General features: G+C 37.6%; 1 protein-coding gene across 4 annotated transcripts in view; it reads right to left on the bottom strand.

The window, feature by feature from the left end:
- LOC128780253 (tissue factor pathway inhibitor) overlaps nucleotides 1-23476 on the bottom strand; it is a 320921-nt gene that overhangs the window by 283358 nt on the left and 14087 nt on the right. For all 4 annotated transcript variants that reach the window (XM_071220677.1, XM_071220675.1, XM_071220676.1 and 1 more), the window contains one exon: nucleotides 23355-23435. In XM_071220677.1, coding sequence (XP_071076778.1) covers nucleotides 23355-23435 — 81 coding nt within the window. The remainder of the gene's footprint in view (nucleotides 1-23354; nucleotides 23436-23476) is intronic.

Consider the following 23476-nt stretch of genomic DNA (forward strand, 5'->3'; position numbering starts at 1 on the left):
AAATGTTTCTATTCTTTTTAGGTAGGCCTGTATTGCTATGAACTTCCCTCTCAGGACTGCCTTTGCTGTGTCCCATAGGTTTTGGGTTGTTGTAAGTTCATTTTCATTTGTTTCTAGAAACTATTTTGATTTCTTTACTAATCTCATTCTTTACACATTCATTGTTTAATAGAATGCTATTCAATCTCCATGTTTTTTAGTGTTTTGGGGTTTTTTCCTTGAGGTTTGTTTCTAGTTTCAGTCCCTTTGGTCAGAGAAAATGCTTGATATGATTTCAATTTTCTTGAATTTGTTGAGGCTTGTTTTGTGTCCTGTCATGTGGTCTATCTTTGAAAAATTTCCATGGACACTTGAAAAGAATGTGTATTATGCTTCTTTGTAATGAAAGGCTCTCTATATATCAGTTGAGTCCATTTCATCTAGGGCTTGTTCAATGCCACAATATCTTTGTTGATATTTTGTTTGGAAGATCTGTCCATCTCTGACAGTATGGTGTTAAAATCCCCTACTATAATTTGTTTGTTGTCAGTATCTTTCTTGAAGTCCTCCAAAATTTACTTTATGTATTTGGGTGCCCCTATGTTGGGTGCATGTATATTTACAATGTTTATGTCTTTTTGGTGGATTCCTCCTTTGAGTATTATTAAGTAACCTCCTGGGTCTCTCTTTATGGCCCTTTCTTTGAAGTCTATTTTGTCTGATATGAGTATTGCTACCCCGGCATTTTTTTTCCTGTCCGTTTGCTAGGGAAATTTGTTTCCAGCCATTCATTTTCAGTCTGTGTAGGTCTTTTGTCCTGAGGTGGGTCTCTTGTAGGCAGCATATGTGTGGGTCATTCTTTCTTATCCATTCAGCTATTCTATGTCTTTTGATTGGAGCATTTAATCCATTTACATTTAAGTTTATTATTGATAGGTATTTATTCATTACCGATTCTTTGTACCTGTGTTCTTCCCTCTTTCTCTCTTTTCCTTCCTTTCCTTACAGCAGCCCCTTTAGCATGTCTTGCAGAGCTGGTTTGGTGGAGGTGTATTCTTTTAGACTTCTTTTGTCTGGGAAACTCCTTATTTGGCCTTCTATCTTGATTGAGAGCCTTGCTGGGTAAAGTAGTCTTGGTTGCAGGCCTCTGGTTCTCATTACTTGGAATATTTTTTGCCATTCTCTTCTGGCTTGGAGCGTTTCCATTGAGAAGTATGCTGCTAACCTTATTGGGGCTCCCTTGTATGTTATTTTCTGTTTCTCCCTTGTTGCCTTTAAGATTCTTTCTTTGTCTTGAAATTTTGCCATTTTAATTATGATGTGTCTTGCAGTGGGCCTCTCTGGGTTCCTCTTGATTGGGACTCTCTGTATTTCCTCCATTTGTGTGACTTTTTCTCTCATCAAGTTAGGGAAATTTTCCATGATTACTTTTTCAATGAGGCTTTCTATCCCTTGCTCTTCCTCTTCTCCTTCTGGGATCCCTATTATACGGATATCATTGCATTTCATGTTGTCCTGCATTTCCCTTAATCCCTCATCATTCCTTCTGGGCCTCTTTTCCTTTTCTTTCTCATTCTGGGTGTTTTTTTCTACCTTGTCCTCAGTTTGCTGATGCAGTCCTCTGCTTCATCGAGATTGCTTTTGATTCCTTCCACTGTGTGCTTCAGTTCAGAAATTGTATTCTTCATTTCCTCTTGGCCCTTGTTGATAGTTTCTATTTCCTTTTCATGTTGATATAGTTTGCAGTGAGTTCATTGTAGTTTCCCTGTAGTTTTTGGTAATTCTGTGTGAGATCATTAAGCTTCCTTATAACCAATTCTTTGAACTCAACATCTGATAGTTGACTTGCCTCTTTTTCATTTAGCATTGTTTCTGAGACTTCCTCCTTTCCTTTCATTTAGGGATTGTTTCTTTTTCTTGCCATTGTTTTGAGACTCTTCCTGTTAGCCTCTGCTTCTTAAATTGCTCTGTTCTGATCCCCTGGATTTATGGTGTAAACTTCTGTGGTAGAATACCTGTGACATTCACTGGTACAGTCTCCTTGTTTTTCCGATCTTACTGATCTTGAGTCGTGGTTTATGTTGGCTCTGTGTATGTCTTTGGTTTTGGTTGTTGTTGGGTCTTTCTTTGGTGGGTCCTTCCCACCAGCTGGTTATCTGAGGGTCAGTCTGTCCCCCACCTCTTGTTTTCTGTTGTACAGGTGTGTGCAGGTTGTGTTGGAGCTGGTTCTTCCATGTGTACAAGGTTTTGAGGCTTTGCTCTTGTTCAGTTGTTTGTTCTGAGTAATTTCTTCACTATGTAGTTGTATTTCCAGATAGGTCATGGGTTGAGTTAGTGTGACTTCCACTCCCTCCTTCACCTTCTTCTGTCCTTAGCTGTTGGTGATTCCTTTGTTGGTTGGTTTCCTCTTCCAGGAGGTATCCTGGTGTTCACAGCTTCTACGTACTTTTTTTTTTGATAGGTTGTAGGGGGAGGCTAAATGGTTTAAGACAGCAGGAGTGCATTAAATGATATTTTAAGTACCAGCCCTTGGAGAAGAGATAGGAGATCCTTTGGATATGCCGAGTGTTAACCGTGATCATTCACCCACCTAGCCTGTTTTTAGAAAGTGTGGAAAAAAGATAAGACACTTGTTGTGGGGGCAGGGGGAAGGATTGTGAGTTGGATATAGAAAGCTGTGAGCTTGTGGGAGGTCAGATTATCAGGTAAAGTGAGAGTAAAGGGTAGAAATAGGTGCAGTGTGTGAGAGAATAAAGTTAACCACACCTGTAATAAAGTTCAGGAAACAGTGAAGTGGGCTGAGATCTGGAAGGGGTTCTGTGTAGTATTTACAAATGTATGGAACAGCTATTATTTACAATAGTAATGGAGCAACAATCATATGACAGAATCTATGTGATCTGGATAACTAGAATAGGGAGTATAGGTCCTAGAGTAGTGTGCTAATGGAACACAAGTGAAGTGAGAGACAGTTAATTAACAATACAGTATGAAAGAGAGAACAAGGGGAAACCAGTGAAATGATGTAAATTAACCAGGCAAGTGAAGAAGACTAAACAGAAAGAGGAGAGATACAAAAATACTAATAAAATGAGTGATGTAAGAATAATGAAAAAAATAACAATACAAATATACAATAGCTTGCAAGTTCTCTGGAGTAGCAAAGTGAAATTTATTTCACTGTCTCAGCTGTTGGGATGCCCCCTCTTTGAATCCAACTCTGGTCTTTTCACACTTCCAGGTTTGATTGTCTGGATGGAAAAAAGATGGAAAAGAAAAAGACAGAAGGAAGAAGAGATATGAAAGGAGAAAAAGAAGGAATAGAACAGGAAAGCAGGAAAGAGAGGAAGAAGGTGTTCAAAGAAAGAAAGAAAATAATAAAGAATTACTTTAAAAAAGAAAAACAAAACAAAACAAAAACAAAAACAAGCCTGCTGGCTTCAAACTGGCCAAGCCAGTTTTGCAGATCTTTTTGGCTGCAGCCAACTCAGGGGCCCTAGCCCAGCTCTTCTCCATCCCGATCAGCACTCAGGCAGCCTCCAACCTTGCTCTCCAGCAGCCCGCAGACCCACAGGTTTGGTCACTCACCCTCCTCCAAGATACGGGGGCGTGCGCGGGGCCTTCCGTGATTCACACTCTCCCCAGTGCCTGTGGTCTCAGGTCCCACCAAGGTGCGCACTCTCACCAGCGCTTTGGGTGTGGGCTAGATGTCCCCCATACCCCCAAGGGAGAGCCGAGGAGCTGGATGGAGAGGAGACTGGAGCTGCTGCTGCAGGAGAATTCCCCAAAGTGCTCATGAGTGTCTTTTTCTTTTTGAGAAAATCCCCCTGCTCAATCCGGCCTCTCCATACAAGGAAGGGCCTGTCCTCTCACACAGCCCAACTCTCCAGTGAGACCAAGGACTGTCCAGGTTAACTCTCAACTCTCCCCAGCCAGCACCTTGTGTTTACCACACTTTGTCCTTATTTCCCTCCCTGTGACTTCAAGCAACCAGGTCTCTCTCAGTGTTGCTCAAGCCTTGTTTGGCAGGAGAGAGAGCTTTTAACCCGGCTCTCTCAGAGGAGTCCTGTGGCAGGCCTGGCGGGTGTGGGCCTGGGGCTGCAGTTGCCATGGTCCCCACACTGGTCCCAGGGAACTTTTTGTCCTGAAGCAATCCCCTAACCATCTGTTTTTTCAGTGTCCTCTATACTTTTTGTTCTCTTATGTTCATAAATGCTTGGGTACTGTTGGCTGTTCACTTTGTTCCTCAGTAGATTGGCTAGGTGTTCTCCCGTGTTCAGGGGAAAGTGGACTCTGCTCCCACCTATCTTGCTGCCATCTTTGATACAGCATAATTCTTAAGGGCCCTAGGATTTTTTGTAATGGTAAATGAACATAGGTTGCTATTTAAAATCACCAACTGCATTAGCCTCTAACAAGAGAGTCAGCCTGTGAAACAAGGCATAGACTTCTTTCTGGCTGTGAAAGTTGTAGATGGCATGTTCTTCCAATATAAGGCTGTTTTGTTCTGAAATCTGTGGTTTGGTGTAGCTTCCTTCATTCATTATATTAGCTAGATTTTCTGGATCACTTGCTGTAGCTTCCGTATCAGAGCTTGGTGCTCCACGTTGCATTTTTATGCTATGGAGATGGCTTCTTTCCTTAAGCCTCCTAAACCTACCTCTGCTACCTTTGAACTTTTCTTCTGCAGCTTTCCTCCCTCTCTCAGCCTTCATAGCATTGAAGAAAGTTAGGGCCTTTCTCTGGATTTGGCTTTGTCTTAAAGGAATGTTGTGGCTGGTTTGATCTATCCAGACCTCTACAGCTTTCTCTGTATCATCAATAAGCCTGTTGCACTTTCTTATCATTCATGTGATCACTGGAGTAGCCCTTTTAATTTCCCTCAGGCATTTTTCCTTTGCATCACAATTTGACTGATTGTTTGGCCCAAGGACCTAGCTCTTGGCTTGTCTCAACTTTTGCCATGCCTTCCTCATTAGACTTAATCATTTCCACCTTTTGACTTAAAGTGAGAGACAGGTGACTCTTCCTTTTATTTGAATACATAAAGGCCATTGTAGGTTTATTAAATTTCAATATTGTTGTGCCTCAGGGAATAGGGAGCTCAGTGGAGATGGAGAAAGTTGGGGAAATGGCTGGTTGGTGGAGCAGTCAGAGGACACACCTTATTTGTTGTTCACTGTGTTATACGAGCATTTTCATGATGCACCAAAACAATTAGAACAGTAATAGCAAAGATCAGTGATCACAGATCACCATAACAGATGTAACAGTAATAACAAAGTTTGAAATATTGCCAGAATTACCAAAATGTGACACAGAGACCTGAAGTGAGCAAATGCTCTTGGAAAATGATGCCAATATACTCACTTGACGCAAGGTTGCAACAAATTTTGAATCTGTATAAAATGCAGTATCTGAGAAGCACAATAAACCAAAGTGCAATAAATGAGGTGCCTGTAGTAGCACCACCTAAGAGGGAGGTGATGAGGACTTCATGAGCTTTTGTGTAAGAGGTGCTCGATTCATTGTTTCGAACAATGACCAGGAGAGTTTAGCCATAATGTAAGGTAAAGTCAATCCAACATGTACACACTTTGTGAAAACAAATGAAAAGAACAAAATTGTAGTTTCTAAATTGTAAATCCTTCAACTTTTCATTTTGGACTAGTTTTCTGTTATCCGTTATTACAAGAAAAAAATAATTCTACTTGTTTAAGATTGTAATCACGTAGTTTTTCTGTACTTAACTCATTTCTGTATCATCCAAGTCTTCAATATATAAGGGAGTGTGACGATTAGAAAGTGACCATGTTACAGTTTGGAAACTTGTGGCACAAGAGCAGTTAGTTTGCTTTTTATCAATGTATAGATTTATGAAAAATACCAGGGACTTTTTGCTTACTACCTTACTTTGTTTGCATACTTTGAATGCAATTTAAGAATTCATATTGTGTTCACAGCAAATAAATAACAGATACTGAAATTCAAAGTGAATGCATTATAGCCAATAAATACTACTTATTTATATATAAAATGCATTTCATTACTTTATGTATAATTAGAATATTTTAAAAAACTGCCCACCTCACCAAGAATAAAATAGTTACTACCACCTAATATATATTGAAATACTATTTAATGTTTGCATAAAATAATTGTCTAATAAGAATATTGCTATAGAGGTTAAAAGGATTTAGGAAAAAGCATAAATTTGAAAAACATTTTTTAACATACTTTAATTTCATGAACACCCCTCAATATTCCAGGCCCTCTAGCTCTTTTTAAAGCAGAAGTGAAAAATATAGTTGATTTTATTTCTTTCTCTAATAGTTTCTTTTGGTCACCAGATAAAATTTATATTTTTTATATCTGGCATAAAAGTTCATTGTTTCCAAACTATCTTAATTTCAGACTTGATGACAGCAAACCATGTAAAGAGACCCTCTTAAGAATGTGCTGACACTGAATCAGAAGGTGATTTCATCTCAGTAGGTTAAATTAGACCCATTACCTTCAATTGGAATTGAACAACCACCCTGGGAAAGCTTGTCCAGGTGAAAATGAGTATAGTCAATTCTAAGGCAAGGTGCATGAGGACATGTAAAAGTAGAATGTGATGCAAAGTATTTCAGCACGGCCTATCAGTCACACCTAGAAGACTGTTTCAAAAGTCTAGACAGATAATGAACACAGCCACTAGAGAAAATACAGATTCTCGATGCCCATGGGATTTTCCTTTACTGGGAAAGTGATTTAAACTACAAACCACTATCAAATAACTTTAAAATGAGTTAATATTACTACAGAAGTCACATTTAAATATTTTCTTAAAATGTGCCCAGATTAGTCCTCAGAACTCTATGGCTTTACCCTGCTCTAGACAGAAACATTAAAAAACAAAAGGAAAAAAAACCACTCCATAATCTTCTATTGCAGATACTCTAGGAGGCACCGTTATTTAGTCTAGGAAACGAATAATCTCTCCTTGTAACTTATGCAGATCTGGAACTTTATGTGTATATGTCATGATTTCTTTTACTTTGGCGAAAGGTGTTACATCCAGGTTACATATCTATGTATCTCTGTAGGCATGTATCTATTAATCTGCCCATCTATCTATATGTACATTTGGAAGCCAATCCTTGGAAAAGATTGTGTTTAAAAGCAAACTGAGCACATGAACACTTTCGGCTTATTCCGGCACATTTTCACTGGACTTCGGCAGCGCCAAAGCGCAGGAGCACTGCACTGAAAAGAGCTGGGGGCGAGGGAGAGTTGATGCAGACGAGGAGGCAGCAAAACATTGGCTGTAACTTAAGCAGGTGCCTTAACTGGGAAAGCTGGCCCTTTGTGATTGATTGTTCCTAAGTTTGACTTTCTCAGATCGAATTGACTCTGACTTAGATTTTGATTTCCTTACACAGGCTACCAAGGCATTGGAGGAAACTCAGTCTAATGGAGTCCTTGTTTATGGCTTCTTGGCCTTTTGGCTAAGATCAAGTGTAATGGAGTCAATGTTTAAATACTTTAACAGTTAAAAAATGGGAGCAATTCTTTGGTGCCTGTACACTCTCCATTTCCTGCCACTGGGGATGACGCCACACCTGGTTCCCCTGCAGAGCACAAAGACTCCCTTTGCACTGTTTCCTAATTTCTACTAAACACAGTCACCCTCAGGATCGATGAAACAATTAATTTGAATCCTAGAGAAGCATGAAATTGAGCTGCATGTGCTGTAATGCTGGGGAGTGGAAGGAATCAGAATACTGTAGAGATAGCTGAGCCAAATCTAGCTTCAGCATCTCTACTTAACTTGTTACGTTCTGTACTTGTGTTTGAAAAAAACACGATCATTCCATGACGATGAAACTCCAGGGAAAACTGACAGAGATTAACTTGTGAGGTCAGAAGAGGAACATAAGACCTATGAAACTTGATAGAAAAATGACTCGAGATAAATGCAAGAAATCATTTCTAGGTAAGAATTTGAGGTTTAGAAAGTGTGTAACAACACAACTACAAAAGTCAAGATTATAATTTAGAATCAGGGGCTCAGTCGGAAGAATTAAAGAAATCAAAGAAAGGTTTGCTTATGGCAATATTTATAATAGTATCAGAGTTTGACCAGAGAGGCTGCGTATGATTTGAAGGACGTTTCATGGGAAAAACATCAGTCACTTTATAGCATGTCAGCACCTGACGAGACCTCTCAGTAAATCATTGAACTGTTGGATAATTTTGGAAACCAGTAAGAATATATGAAAATTAATATGTATTAGTTCATGCATTGATATGCACCAATATCTCTAAAAATCTTATATTAAAAACACAAATAAAGGAAAAGGAACAATTAATTCATCTCAAAGATCTTTATATCTATATTTGGAGGAGGGAGTAAAAGCAAAATAATTACTTATGGAAATTATATTTATGACACACCTGTTTTTGCCCTACCATATCTAGCTATAGAGAACTCAACTGAAAGGATAGTGTATTTTTAAAAACTGTGTATGTTAATCAGAAAAGTGAATTTGTATCAATATCAAATGTTTCTTTTTAGAACACTTTTTAAATTTTTAAATTAGTAAGTCAACATATTTTAAAATTAAAATTAATCTATGTGACTTGAGAAGTCCAGTAAACTCAAATCAAGTTTTAGTTTAAAAAAATCCTTTTATTTGCACTTAGTAATGTGCATTGAGTTTTTTCCATGTTTTTTCATGGCTTGGCAGTTCATTTCTTTTTGGCATTAAATAATATCTCATTGTCTGGATATATCACAATTTATTTAGCCATTCACCCGTGGAAGCACTAAAGGGCATTTTACTTCCTTCCAAATTTTGGCAATTATGAATAAAGCTGCTAAAAATCTGTGTCAGGTTTTTGTGTGGACATAAACTTTCAGCTCCTTCAGGTGAATACCAAGGAGTGTGCTTGCTGGAAGGATTATTAAGATATGTTTTAGTTTTGTAGGAATCTGCCAAACTGTCTCCCTAAGTGGCTAAACCATTTTGCATTCCCACCAACAATGTATTTAATATGAGTTGCTCTTGTTCCACATCTTTGCCAGCATTTGGTGGAACCCGTGCACCTAATTTTGACCTTTCTAATGTGTGTGTAGTAGGGGCTCATGGTTGGTTTCCTTTGCATTTCCTTGATGACAGAGGATGTGGCACACCTTTTCACGTACTTATTTGCCACCTGTATTATCCTCTTTGATGAGGTGATTCCTAAGGACTTGGCCAATTTTTAATAGAGCTGTTTTCTTACTGTTGACTTTTAAGAGTTCTATTTATTTTGTCTATTAGTGCTGTGTCAGATGTGTTGTTTGCAAATATTTTCTCCCTCTCTGTGGCTATATCTTTATTTCTTGGTGATGTCTTTTACAGAGCAAAAAGTTTTAATTTAATGAAGTCTATCTGGTCAATTATTTCCTTCATGGATAGTGTCTGAGGCTTGGACTTCAATTCTTTGAGGTAAGGGAGTCCAAACTTTTCGAGAAAATATTTCCCTGAAAGGATGTGGGCCTTCAATTCAGAAAGTATCTTGAAACTTTGTGATATTAGAAAATAAAGGCAAAAATATTCGGCAACAGAATCAGGGGTAAAGATAAATTGAATTTTGATGACAGTATGAAGCCCTGATCTATCCATACTTAAGTCAAGTACTCTGGCCTTTTCATTTTTGTGGTTAAATATATCTTTTGTTTTTGACTGTTTGGGTCAGAATTTTTTTCATCTGTGAGCAAGTTGATGAAATCATATTCATTGTCCTAATGCTCTACTTTATTTATTGTGTCCTATGACTAAAGATATACAAACACCTCCCTTCTCCCTCTCCCTCATGAAATGAATTAGCAGGTATCACTGCTCACTTTAAAAGTTGTCTGAATAATTCTACCCAAGACAACAACTGTCTGTTTAGAGTAGTTCTCAGATTGGATGTGAGGGACTGATAAGATCCAGGCTTCCTGCTCTGCATTGCTGAGTGTAGGAAAAGCAATTAAGGTAGGTCTAAGATAAAGCCCTTGAGAAAGAATTGAAAGTCAAAAGTTGAAAAAACTAAATTGAAATTATTATTTCATAAAAACCAGACAAAAGCAGAAACGACTGATAAAAAATCCAAAAAGTTCCCTAAATAGGGCAACTGTAGTGTTGTTTTCTTCTTTTTTCTGGTATAGAAATGGGCCGGACCCACTTCAGTAGTCAGGCTGGAAGTCATTTATGTAAGGTATACTTCCATGACATATATATTGAAGTATATGTGTCATGTTTATAAAGTTATGTGAGATGGTTTGTAGAATTGCAAACATAATGGAGTAAGTGTAGAACATGTGGACTGTAATGCACAGTATACTAGTTTGTGTGACAAATGTGAAACATAGCATAGAGATGCACATGTGTTATTAAAAGGGAATTATTAGGAAATTCAAATGAAAGGAGGTAAAAGTTGATTGGATCTGGTGGAACATTTTTTATCTTTGTCTTTGGGCATTTTATCTTTGTCATAACTGAAGAACACTACATTATTTTTGAACTATGAGAAACTTCATAAATACAGCAATCATACTTTATTCAAAATAGTATATATTTTTCCTTATAGTGTAAAATATAAAATCATTTGAGCAGTTTTTAGAAATGACTTTTTAAAATTTTGAACAGAGACAAAGTATGTAAAATTGGTACATGCTGTATAATGTAATCCTTTACAAATTTATATTTATATGCATTTGATTTGCAAAACAAAACAAGACAGTACTGCCAGGGGGCTTTTTGTTTAAAAACACAGTAAAAATAATATCTGCCTGCATTAAACACTGAAGCCATCTTGATATAAGCTTTTTTTTTTAAGATTTTATTTCTTTATTTTTAGAGAGAGGGAAGGGAAGGAGAAAGGGGGAGACACATCAATGTGTGGTTGCCTTTCATGAGCCCCCTAATGGGGATCTGGCTCACAACCGAGGCATGTGCCCTGACTGGGAATCGATCTGGTGCCCCTTTGGTTCGCAGGCCCGTGTTCAATCCACTGAGCTACACCAGCCAGGGCTTGACATAAGTATTATCTGGCTAAACAATGAACCCTTGAATGTTTATTAGAGAAAACAATTAGTCAATTTGTTACCAAACTAAAGAGGGTTTCAGTGACCTGCTACCATCAAAAGGCAAACTCTCGAGGCAGAGGCTAGTGAGAATGGAAAGGGTTTTTATTCAAATGCACAAGGATCTGGAAGGATGGGGGACTCTCAGTCATCAGGCTCATCTTGTCCATATCACACACACACAACCCCACCATCCCCAGCAAAACCAAAGAAAAGGCAGGGCCCAGAGATCCTGCTTCATTTTAAAGGACAATCCTTTGGAGCCCAAGGCAGCTAAGTGGTCACCAGGTAGCTCAGTTTATTCCCAGCTTCTGTATGGCTTCAGGCTCCCTCCTGGAGTCTGAGTGGGGTGCCGGCACCACCATTGGCCATGTGGCTTCTGGCAGCAAGGCCCCATGCTCCTGGGTGGTGGAGCTGGCAAAGGCACTGGCAAATGCTCCACTAGGTCAGCAAGAGAGAGACCACTTCCTGGAGGCCATGGGCCACACAACTACAGTCACATGCCCCATGGAGAGGGCAGGCCATAAGCAAGAGAGTTTCCTTTGTTTTCCTGGTCTTATATTAGTTTCACGTGTGGAATGGACCAGGTGCTTCCACATAATAACCAATTAACTTCCCAGATTTCTGCATGCTCTGCAAAGGTCCACGCCCTGACCCATCCCTATTTTTTCTCCAGGCGAGACTGACAGGCCTCTTTGGTCCAACACCTCTCCCTGTTGGCATTCTGACCTCTGTGGCCCCTGTGCCTGCCTTCCCCAGTATCACACCCAAGCAGGTACTGGCAGTGGGTAGGAGGGCTTTCCCCTTATTGAATTATCTTGCTCGGCCTGCATGTTCCCAGTGAAAAACTTCCTTGAAATTCAACATCCTTGTCATGGTCCTGGGTGGTCTGTGCAGCTATTGTCTGGCCACTCTCCATGCCCTCAGTGCCTGGGTGAGGAGCATGGCTAAGTGCAGAAGTGGCTCCAGCTGCATCTCCTGGGTGGCCCCTCCTTTTCCTGTCCTTAGTCCGGACAGGCATCTATTGGTATCAGATTCACCAGTGTGCTATTTATATGTCCTTGCTGGCAACTTGCTACTTGACTGAAGGAGACTTTACCCTTTATTCAAAGCTGTTACTACCCATGTATAAATGACAACAGAACAGAGTTTGCAAAGGATTTCGATTTCCAAAAGTCTCAAATTCTCATTTTAAGTCAGTTACTTATGTGCTAGATATTTAAAGATTTAAAATTTTTCTTAGGTGAACAAATTAATAGTATTTTTCAATGCTATAAGTTTGATGCTGTGGGATGAAAATGATTTGTGAATGTATCCTAGGACTTGTCATGTTGTCTAGAAACATCAGCTGGATTTTATAGCTTCTATCAGCTGGACCCTGACTTCGGATGAATGGTCTGGAGAATATCAGATGTTTCAAAAGGAAATCAGCATGGATAAGATGGGTAATTAAAGACATATTCAGTGAATAGTGAATGCCATTTAACTAAATTGAAGAAGGTAATTCATATCTTGTAATTAAATCATGAGGAGTATGGTGGGATTAAGGGCCAAAAGTGAGTCTTGAAGGATTTTGAGTAGTGGAGAAATATACTGAATTAATTCATAGGAATTACCAATACTGAAGTGAAGAATGCAGTAGAGGTAAAAAACCTGGGAGTTGGATGAACTTCATGAAAAAGGAAGCAATAGTGATTGGGGGTTGATTAGATGTAGAATATAAGAGGAAATTTGAAATAAAAATTGGGTTCAATCTTTCAAGCCTGATGAACAGAAAGAATAATGATACTGTTGCTAGAGAGTGGTCATTAAGCTAAACTAAATGGATGAAGTGATTAGTTGTTTCTAGATGACAAGTTCAAAGTTAAATGTGAAGTGGGAGGTGAACAGTACAGAAAGTGAAATGTGTAAGAGGCTGTGGAGATGCCAGATTGTGTGCAGCTCAGCAGAGAAGGAAGAGTGTAGATGTGGAATCAGTGCATTAACTCCAGAGAAATGCTAAAGCCCCAAGAGTGAACAGTGCGTGAATTTTCTAGTAGGACCCCTCTGAGACTTTTCTTTTCGTCTTCTATAGAAATAACATGCTTTTTTTTTTTTTAAGTAGGAAATACTTGTTGCATTACGCTCAAAACCTAATGATGAGTAAATGGGTTTAAGGAGGTTTCAATACTTTCGATAAGAAAAAATTTTCATTAAACAATAAAATTACGAAGTATATAAGCAGAATTTCCTTTAGCTTGCCATTAAAAACTTCCCTTTTGTAGGAAGTTTCTTCTTATCATGATCTGTATTTAACACATAATTTCCTCAACCACCGTTGGGAACCGCCCCGCCTGGTTTCAGAGGCTGTAACCCCTCATGGTTAAGGCTGAGTCAGAGTTGGGACCATAAGCCACTAAGGAGACAAAGCTTGTCTCCCTGGCAGGTGTGCCACCTCTGCCCACTTCACCCTGGTTGGCCCTGAGCTTGGCCAGTTAGCCAATAACGGGTAAGAATCCTCAAGGGAGGATCCACCTAAGACAGGCTCTGGTCACCAGGAATAAACTCACAGGGAAGGACTCGGGGGGCTGTGGAAAAAGGGGGTGATGGACCCTCGCCCCTTGGCTTTGACATAGCCTGAGTCCTCATTCTGTCTGCAAGAAGTCTCCTAATCTCTTGGCTGCCTTACTTCCCTTGCCAGATTTAAGCCTGAAGCAATAACAGAGGGCAGTGCAGTCCTGTGCTGGGAGGGGCGGATTCCCTGGGGAATCAGGCCTAACAAAAATACATACATTCCTGTGAAACCTACTTAATTTGTACCCCCAGTTTAAAAGATAAGGGTCCAGACCTGAGATGAGTCTGGCGCCTGAAGTTTTATAGCCCTCTAACTAATTGGCTGTAACTCAGAATAAGCCCTCAAAGTTCTCTGTAAATCATGTATTGTTTAACCCTTACTGGCTGACAATGATTGATGAGCTTTATCCATATTCCTATGCGAATGAACCTAATAAAAGCCATGGAGAGAAAGGCTCTGGGCCCTTCTCCTTTGAGAGAAGCGGCCACCTTTCCTCCCCAAGCAGATCATGTCTTAGGAATCTTTTTCTTCATCCATGGCAGACCGGGGGGGGGGGGGGGGGGGGCTGCGTTAAAGCCCCCTGACAAACCACCTTTATTGATATAACGAGTCATTAGTGAGCAAAAGAGAAAGTTAAATCAGACAACATCAGGCTGGCACACGTCAGAATTGACTCTTCTTTGCTCAATGTGGTTTGGCTAAAGATTCATTGATGTGCTGGTTAATGCAAAAGGAGAAGTATGTCTAGGGAGGGTAGCCCATAATAGAAATCTACTGTTACCAGGTCTTTCCAAATGCACGAGTGAGTCGTCTTTGTCAGAAGAAGGTGCTTGTCACCGTTTTAGATGTGAAAATCCAAAAGTGCTTGTTTTAATGGCTGTGTTTCTCACTCTGGGCATGGGCTCTGCAGGAGATCATCCTCATGTACATTGTATATGCAAGTAGGAGCAAAACAAAGAAGTGACAACATATTATGAAATGGATGAGGGCCAAAAGGAAAAACAGACTGATGTGATGTGGCCAGCCCTCTGATAATTTGTCGTTAAATGATAAATAGAAAGGGATCAAGAGAATAAATAAATTCATAGTAATCACTTAATAAATTATAGCCCTAGAATAAACAATTTGACTAGATTAAAAAGGAATGCTGATGAAAATGTATTAATAACAGGTAATATATGTATAAGAAATTCATGAAAATATTAATTAAAAGGATTTTAAAAAATAGAAGTCATAGTGAAAAGCTTCATTGAAAATGTTTAGATGTTGTAATGATATCCTGCTTGCACAAAATGCTTGTTTGGATTATTTAATTGTCCTGTTATCACTTATTTGATGAAACCTACAAAACAAAAAGAAACAAATTTAAGCTTGATAAAATGATTTATTGTGTTACTTTATCTAAAATGTCCTCATTATCTTTTAATATTTAACATAACAAATGTGACTAGTTTAAAAGCCTTTATTTTGTCTATATCTTTGTACAGGACAACCTATTTCTAAGGAAGTCAGTTTGCACATATAAAAGTTAGTTAGAATGAATCAACATATTTATCTTTATCATTTACTTTCAGTTAGATGTTCATGATCATTTTATTAAAAACATAAAGATGTGGCTGTGTATGACTGGTGGAATATAGATGATTTTATTTATATCATCAACACTATTCTATAAATGTGTAATTTTATATTTGGAAGAAAATATTTAATTTTGTGCATTATAGAAAGCTTAAATGTATTAGTATAATCCTTTAAAATGGATATTTAATATGTAAATATTAAAAGAATAAAATTATGTTTAAATTAATGATTATTCTATGGAGATACATTAAGAGAAATTGCAGGTAATATCCAGGAATATTATCTTAATGTAGCTGAAAAGGGAACATTTATTAGATAAATTATAACACTTTGTTTCTCATAAGAAATAGAACTAATTTCATATTTTTCATAGATTAGAATTCATTTATCATTTCAATAAAATTGTTTTCTTAAACACTTGTGAATTAATGCAAAGAATGTCTTCTTTACCTTTTTTGCAAGCCTTCCGACATGCTTTTTTGGAAGTAAAATTGTTTTCATTCCCTCCACATCCACTGTAATTAAATGGGAGACACTTCCTGGTAACTGAATTGTAGTAGAATCTTGTGATGTTTACTTTACACAATCCTCTGTCTGCAGGGGTGTGACACCAGGAGGGACCTTCATAGACTAAGAACATGAAGAAAACATAGTAAGTAATTATATGATAGTTAATCTGAGACTTTCATATTACTGTTTATAGATGAGTGCTGTGGCACTTATATGTGAAACAGTAACCTAAATAAATAAAAGTAGTACTTAGTAAAATTCATGTATTTCAATTCCACGAAAATGCTTAACCAATCCCTAAGTGTCTGCTAGACTGAGACCTCCAATAGATGAAAAACCAGATACATTTGCTAAGGGAAAGAACTATGAGTACTGTCTATACATAAAACAAAAAACTAGTACATTACAAAAGCAACAACTATTAAACAATTTAACTTCTGATAGTTTGTTAACAATATACCCTAAAAACTATTAATATTTCCATATCATTTGTTCAAGAATCAACTTTTAAAAAGTCCCAATGAGCAGCACCCTTACTTGTTGTCTGACATCACTGAGGCTGAGGAAGAGGTTTTTCACCTGACTGAAAAAGTTCTGAATGATGTAATATAATCACAGTGTAAAGTGAGGGAATTCAAGTGTAGAAAACTCTAAGTTTCAGAGAAGGAGCACAGAAGAAATGGTTTGACTTAATAGTAAAGTTTTCTCATAAATTGAAACATGAGCTCTAGAAGAGTTACACACGTTTGCAAAGGGAAGTATACTGCTGAATCAACAAGGTAAAACACTTGCGTGTTGAAACCAGACAGACAGGCTGGCCTGGCAGTGGGATTAAACACTCTCAAAACAGAAGATAAAAATACAACTAGGGTGACTCAAGAAGCACTCATTTCCTTAAGGCAAAGCAGAGAACTCGATTCAGCCCAATGGTAGTATTTAGCTTGTGTGGGAATTCCTGTCAGTGAGAGGAAATTGCTACTCTTTAGCAGCAGAGCCAAACTGCTTGATATTATTTGTGAAGCAACATTGCAGTTATGTTGTTGGGCAGTGAGAAAGCACCATCAGAAAACTTCAGCGGCTTTGCCAAAGGGTGAGATGTGGGACAGCAAATGCAGACAAATATTCAATAATGTCAACAGATAGAACTTTGAGGAATCCCATAGCCAAGGATGGCAAATAGGACATGGTGATAGAAGTAAGCTATCTGATGGCAAGTGAACCCCAGATGAATAGTCTGTAAAAGAATATGAATAAAGTGAAACAATTGGAGGTAAAAACTTAAATCTTAAATTGGTATATTTATGTTTACTGCCTCTTGCCTTGTATATGTTTAAGTAAAGATTGGAATGTCTTGCTACAATGGTGCATTAAGAGAAATTATGGAAAATATAAGGGGAGTTGGAATTTTGGGGGAAGAATGTATGAGAAGACCTTTTAGAAGGGTGATATACTTTGCCAAACTGAACAACTGTAATCACATAAAGAATATTAAGAAACTCCCAGGGTCTATAAAACTAGGACACTATCCAAAACCATGTAGTCTAATTCATGCTTTTGTGCATCCTCTTTGGGAGGGGCAGTGCATGATCGTTGCCATCATAAATGAAAACTGGAATGTACTGGACGAGAATGCATTCCTAACTTTCTAGAAAATGTTGAAATCTGTTCCCAACAATAGCTTATGCAAGAAGAATTTTCTAAGAGTCTAGGAGAGAGACATTGCAATTGAGCACTCCTACTGTGCAACCTTTTCCAATGCGTGTGCTATTGGATTCTCATCCACCTGAGGGCTGGGGTGTGATGGTTATTATTTGTTCCAACTTCCATCTCCATGAACTTCCAAAGTCATCACTGATGTTTACAAAAAATGCCCTATAACCAAGTAGCCTGATTTGAGAAACAGAGAAAACAGAGGAAATTTCTATTTTTTTTTCATTCTTAGCAAGCACCTACTGGTGCATTATAGCAGATACATATGATGAAATATGATTCATACATCCATTTCATTTTAATATTTTATACACAAGACATATTAGCCCACAGTAAATTGCAGATACTATATGAAGACATACTTGTAAGTTGTACACTTCTTTACAAATGTTGGTTATTTTGAATTAATAGCAATGCCATCCAGTTCTCGACAATGTCTGACACTGAACAGATCTACACAGAACCAAGGGAAAGGTTCCTTATAATGTCGAACAGGCAAGGAGAAGGCAGAGAGTGGGTTGATTGGAGAGCAAAGGTACAGTTGACCAGGACAGATGTCATCAGAGAGAGTTTCAGTACCAACTAAAGTCTTAGGCATCACATTGCCTCTACCTGAAACTCTTTCTATCTGTGAGTCATAAGATGTTCAGCATGTTGCTTCTGACAGCCTGGGATCTGGTGTGCAGACTTGAATTATCCCTCTTAGCAGATACCTGGTCCTACTTGGAGTGTCTGTTCATGACAGACCTGGTGACAGTTTATCTCACTTTATTTGCCCTAATTTTAATTATTACCTACACAGATCATCAAACACCAGTCACCTTTCATCCAGATTAGAGTCGAGGTTCCCAGCAATACAAATTAGGATATTTTGATATGGGTTAAATTTGAAATTAGTCACTAAGGATATAGTATTATAAATAGTTAACATTTAAAAGTTTTAAATAATGCAATACATTATCATCAATTGGGAAGTTTTTATGAGGCCATTTTGCTTCAGAACATGAATTCTACCTGACATGTAAATTGATACATTTCTCCTCAAATCATTTTAACTCCAAGCAGGAAAATATTACTGGGTGTGCTGGCGTAAACAGCAGCATCATTAACTTAATCAAGCAGGTGGTTTCTTAAGGACATTTTAACTCTAAAATTCTTCCAGTCTTTGATTATCATCTGGTTTAATCTTCTTCCAAGGTGAGAAAATTAAAATATGTTGTAACCCATAAGAGATAAACTTGTCTGTGTTCAGATAACACATTTATTCTAGATAACCACAGCACTTAACTCTTCAGAGTCCGGATTTGGATATGTACAGTGACAGAAAATGTGAGGGTTGAAATAATTGCACAATGTGATTTTTTGACCCTAGATTATAATTATGCACATAATTTTTTTAAAAGATTTTATTTATTTTATTTTTAGACTGACAGGAAGGGAGGGAGAGAGAAAGAGAGGGAGACAAACATCAATGAGTGTTTGCCACTCCTGTGCCCCCTACTGGGGACCTGGCCTGCAACCCAGGAATGTGCCCTGCCTGGGAATCAAACCAGTGACCCTTTGATTCACTGGCCAGCACTCAATCCACTGAGCCACACCAGCCAGGGTTATCCACATAAATTTAACATAGAATAAAAAGACACTAACCTGGCTTCTGTTCATTTTCCAAGGGACTTTACTTCCAAATGCATTCTGTCTCAATCTTTCTGTTAATAACCAGTTGGGAAGTTTCCATTTAGAGAGTATATGATAGGTTTCAGAATTCAGGTAGTTTCTTCCAGGAATTACCATCACCTAGTGTGACTGCTAAATTGTAAGGTGGCACTTCGAAGTCAGTTTTATATGTGAGGCAGCTTATGTAAACTTTCTTTTAAACTTATACAATGAACTTTGAATCTTATACTCACTTTAAATCTTTACTGTGTTGTCTTTCTTATTGTTCCCATTTTACATGGCTATTTAGCTTTTAATTTTACAAACCAAATTGGGTTTTATGAACTACATTGTGACTTATAAATTATTTTTTGTCTTCTGAGACTTTTTCACATAATTGAATGACTAGTCTTTCTTTGAATACAAAGTTATTTTTTTCCCCATGATTTTAGGGTGAAGAAAAACTTGTATTTTTATTTTCTAATTACAAATTATCATTGTAAATTGGTCAAATAATACAAAAGTAATGAATAAAAACAGAAGTTCTTCATAATTTGACCCCTGCCCTGTAATTATTATGAATGGTTTGGTACCTAACTTCTCCCAAAATTTTGGCCTATGCAAACATGTATTACTCTACCATTGTGTCCTATTATTATACTTGATACTATTTGCTGGATATGTTTTTACATTTGTTCATATGTATACTTCATTTTTCAAATATATGCACAATATTTTATTTTTGGTTCAACTGCAGATGTTTAATGTAGTACACTCCATTACTCATGTATGGGCCTGTAGATTATTTCTATTTTTTTCAATTTCAGACAGTGGGTCATGAACACACTTGCACACAGGTTCAGATATTTATAGAGGAGATATTTTGAAATTAGAATTGTGCAAAAGCTATATTCAATTTATTTTTTGGTAGGTGCAGCTGAATTTTCCACTAAAAGTTTATGTATAGCTATATGTCTGTAGTGTTTAAAAGTGCCTAAACACTACTTAACAAAATGTAGGCCTCACTGCAATGTATTTATTTACTATTATTGTTTGTTTTCTTTTCATACCCACAGTAGTAGAAGGGCACTATGTAGAACTAGTAATTGCTCATAGCTCCTCAAATGTTCTACAAAACATAATTCATGTAGAATTTAAGGTGCATTCATTTTTAAATGCATCATTATTTTATGTGCTGTTTCTAAAGAAAGAAAAAAACACAATTACTCGATTACACGCTATCATTTGTCAGGTTCATAATTTAAGCATGTTAAAATACGGAGAAATTTGCATCTTAGAATCCATAAAATCTGCTAACTCATATATTTGTGTCAGCACACCAGACTTAAACATATACAAGCACATACAAGTGGAAATGGAATTGATAGCATGCTGTCCATTAGGCCAAAGCTGAGAGGAGGTCTAGTCAGTGACAAGATGATTACTGCAGAGAAGTTTTTAGCAGGGAGCAAGCTAAACATTTTACTAGGCTCCCACTCTACAAAACAGACTATTCTATGCTCAGCTTATTGTATGCTGTTGGGGATTCTACAGAAGCTACATTCAGTCTTGCTTTTTATTTACTTTGTGATGAGCTGGAAAAATAGCCAAGAAATATTAAAAGAATATGCTAGCATGTTGACAGCAATTGTTTATGTGTAAGGGAAATAGGGCTGATTTACTTCAGTATTTCTAATTTCCATGCTGCATGCAATTATAATGCTCAAATTATATAATACAATGTATTACATAATAAATATTAAGTAGTTTATATAATGAAGATGTTTCAGAGTGATCCCAGTGTCCTGTTCTCATAAAGTGCCCTGTGGTCACAAAGAAAAGCCTGGAGATCGGAATATGTTTCTGATTAGGAATGGAGTAAATTTATTCACTACTTTAATAAATTTATTATTTACAAGAAGTAAATCTGTACAGCAAAAAAGCATGTGTCTTTATTCATTAACAAGAATCAGGTAGCATTACAGGGGCAGAAACTGGCATTCCATGTAGAAGAGAAGAGAGGGCAGCCAGTGGGAAAATGTGCAATGTGGAATTTTTTTCCAGTGTGCACTACACCACTTTGCCTAGTGTGAAATGTAGAAGATGGACGACTAGAATATTAAAATTAAAAGGCTGCAGGGGAATAGACTGTAAGGGACCTTGTCTGGACAGAGAAGCCTTCACATATTGAAAAAATGGGTAGATATTTACTGGGTTGGATTTCTTTCTCTAGATGAGTCATTTTCAACCAGTGTGCCACAAAATTTTTAAAACATGCAATGGGTGACTATTTAGTCAGGGGCACTGACCTCTTTTCCCTTAGATTGTCAAATAAATAAATGACAACAGTCAACACAACAGTATCTGTTCAGGGTGAATGCCCTGACTTGAAACATAAATACATAGGTCATACAACAGAGCTGTATCTTACTGGCTACGTCACATAATAAGGTTGAGTTGACTGGCTGATTCTTTGAACCAGAAATCCTTATGTACAAGCACCAGATTTATTAAAAAGTCCTTAGTTGCAAAGAGGGTAGGTAAAAACTATCACTATTATTGTATTTTGTAAATCAGCTAAAATTATGCCTTTTTTTTGTCAGATAGGCAAATATATTTGGTGGGGTCCAGAATTTTAATAATTCATTTATGTGAGCCATGATATGAAAAAGATTGAAAACTGCTGGTCTAGATTCTGCTTAATCCAAGGGTAGAGCTCACAGTTATCTTCATCCAGGGATTTTTTCTAAACAAAACCACAATGCAAATGGGCAATAGACATATGAAAAGATGCTCAAAGTCACTAACCATCAGAGAAACACAAATTAAAACCACCGGAAGATACAAACTCACAGCTGTCAGAATGGTTTTCATCGATAAACCAACAAACAACAATTATTGGTGAGGATGAGGAGGAAGGGGAACCCTAGTGCTCTGCTTGTGGGAAAGCAGATTAGTGCAGTCATTGTGGAAAGCAGTATGGAGTTAGGTCAAAAACTTAAAAATGCAACTGCCTTAAGACTTAGCAATTCTACTTCTGGGAATATACCTGAAGAAACCTGAAACACTAATTGAAAAGGATACATGGCCCCCTAGATACACAGCAGTGTTATTTTCAATAGCCAAGATTTGGAAGCAGACGGAGTGCCCACCAGGAGATGGGTGACTGAAAAGCTGTGGTACATTTACACAATGGAATACTAATCTGCTTTAAAAATAGAAGGAAGTCTTACTTTTTGTGACAGCAAGGCTAGACCTGGAGAGAATTACGCTAAGTGAAATAGCAAGTCAGAAAAAGACAAGTACCATATGATTTTACATATATGTGGAATCTAAGGAATGAAATAAACTAACAAACAAAATAGGAACAGACTCCTAGATGGAAAGCAGGTGGACAGCTGTCACAGGGGAGGGTGTTGTGAGGCTGGGTAAAGAAGGTGAAGGAATTAACAAAAAAACAAACAAACAAACAATAAACAATCCTCCCCCCCAAAATCTCTCATAGACAGACAACAGTATGGTTATTACCAGAGGGCAAAGGGGTCAGGGGTGGTAGAAGAGGTTAAAGGGGGATAAATAGTGATAGAAGGAGACTTGATTTGGTATTTGAACACATAATACAATATGTGTGTACCACATAGAATTGTGTATTGAAAATCACGTAATTTCATTATCCAATGTCATCCCAATGAAGTCAATAAAAAATAAAAATGAAAAGACATTTATATGCTGAGAGAAATAAAGATAGGAAGGAAGGAAGGAAGGAAGGAAGGAAGGAAGGAAGGAAGGAAGGAAGGAAGGAAGGAAGGAAGGAGAAGAAGAAAAGAAAGAGAACCATGGTAAAATTGCCAACTGTGAACAGCAGTTCAGTGTAACAGCAGAGACTGGGTCCAATGTGACACTCGGTTTAAGAGCACTAACCTCAGCCTCTGACACACTGCTGCCATTGTGATTTGAACATCAGACATTGAGATGATAGTTCATAGAATCGTTTTATAAATTAAATTTGGCACAGACTTAAATATCATGTGATATGGAATCAAAAGCCTATTTCAATGCATATGTAAAAATAGATTCGGAAAATTATTACTTTTCTGATATTAAATGTCTTAAAGATTTTGAATCTCAGTATTTTTACACACCTATTATTAAATAACAATGGAGGTATAATTTTTTTAAAATCACAGTTCTAATATGCATTCTATTTTATTGTTAATATGATAATATTTTTCTGGCAGCAAATTTAAAACAAAAATAAATTCTTACCCAAAGTTGTGGGACGTGTGGGAGGTGTGGGGGTCACGGGGACATCACTGACAGTAACAGGCTGGGTGCTGGTACCTCTCACTGGAAAACATACAGTCAATCAAAGTGTGAGACACTGTCAC

This window comes from Desmodus rotundus, chromosome 2 (assembly GCF_022682495.2).
Source record: "Desmodus rotundus isolate HL8 chromosome 2, HLdesRot8A.1, whole genome shotgun sequence".
NCBI lineage: Eukaryota > Metazoa > Chordata > Mammalia > Chiroptera > Phyllostomidae > Desmodus > Desmodus rotundus.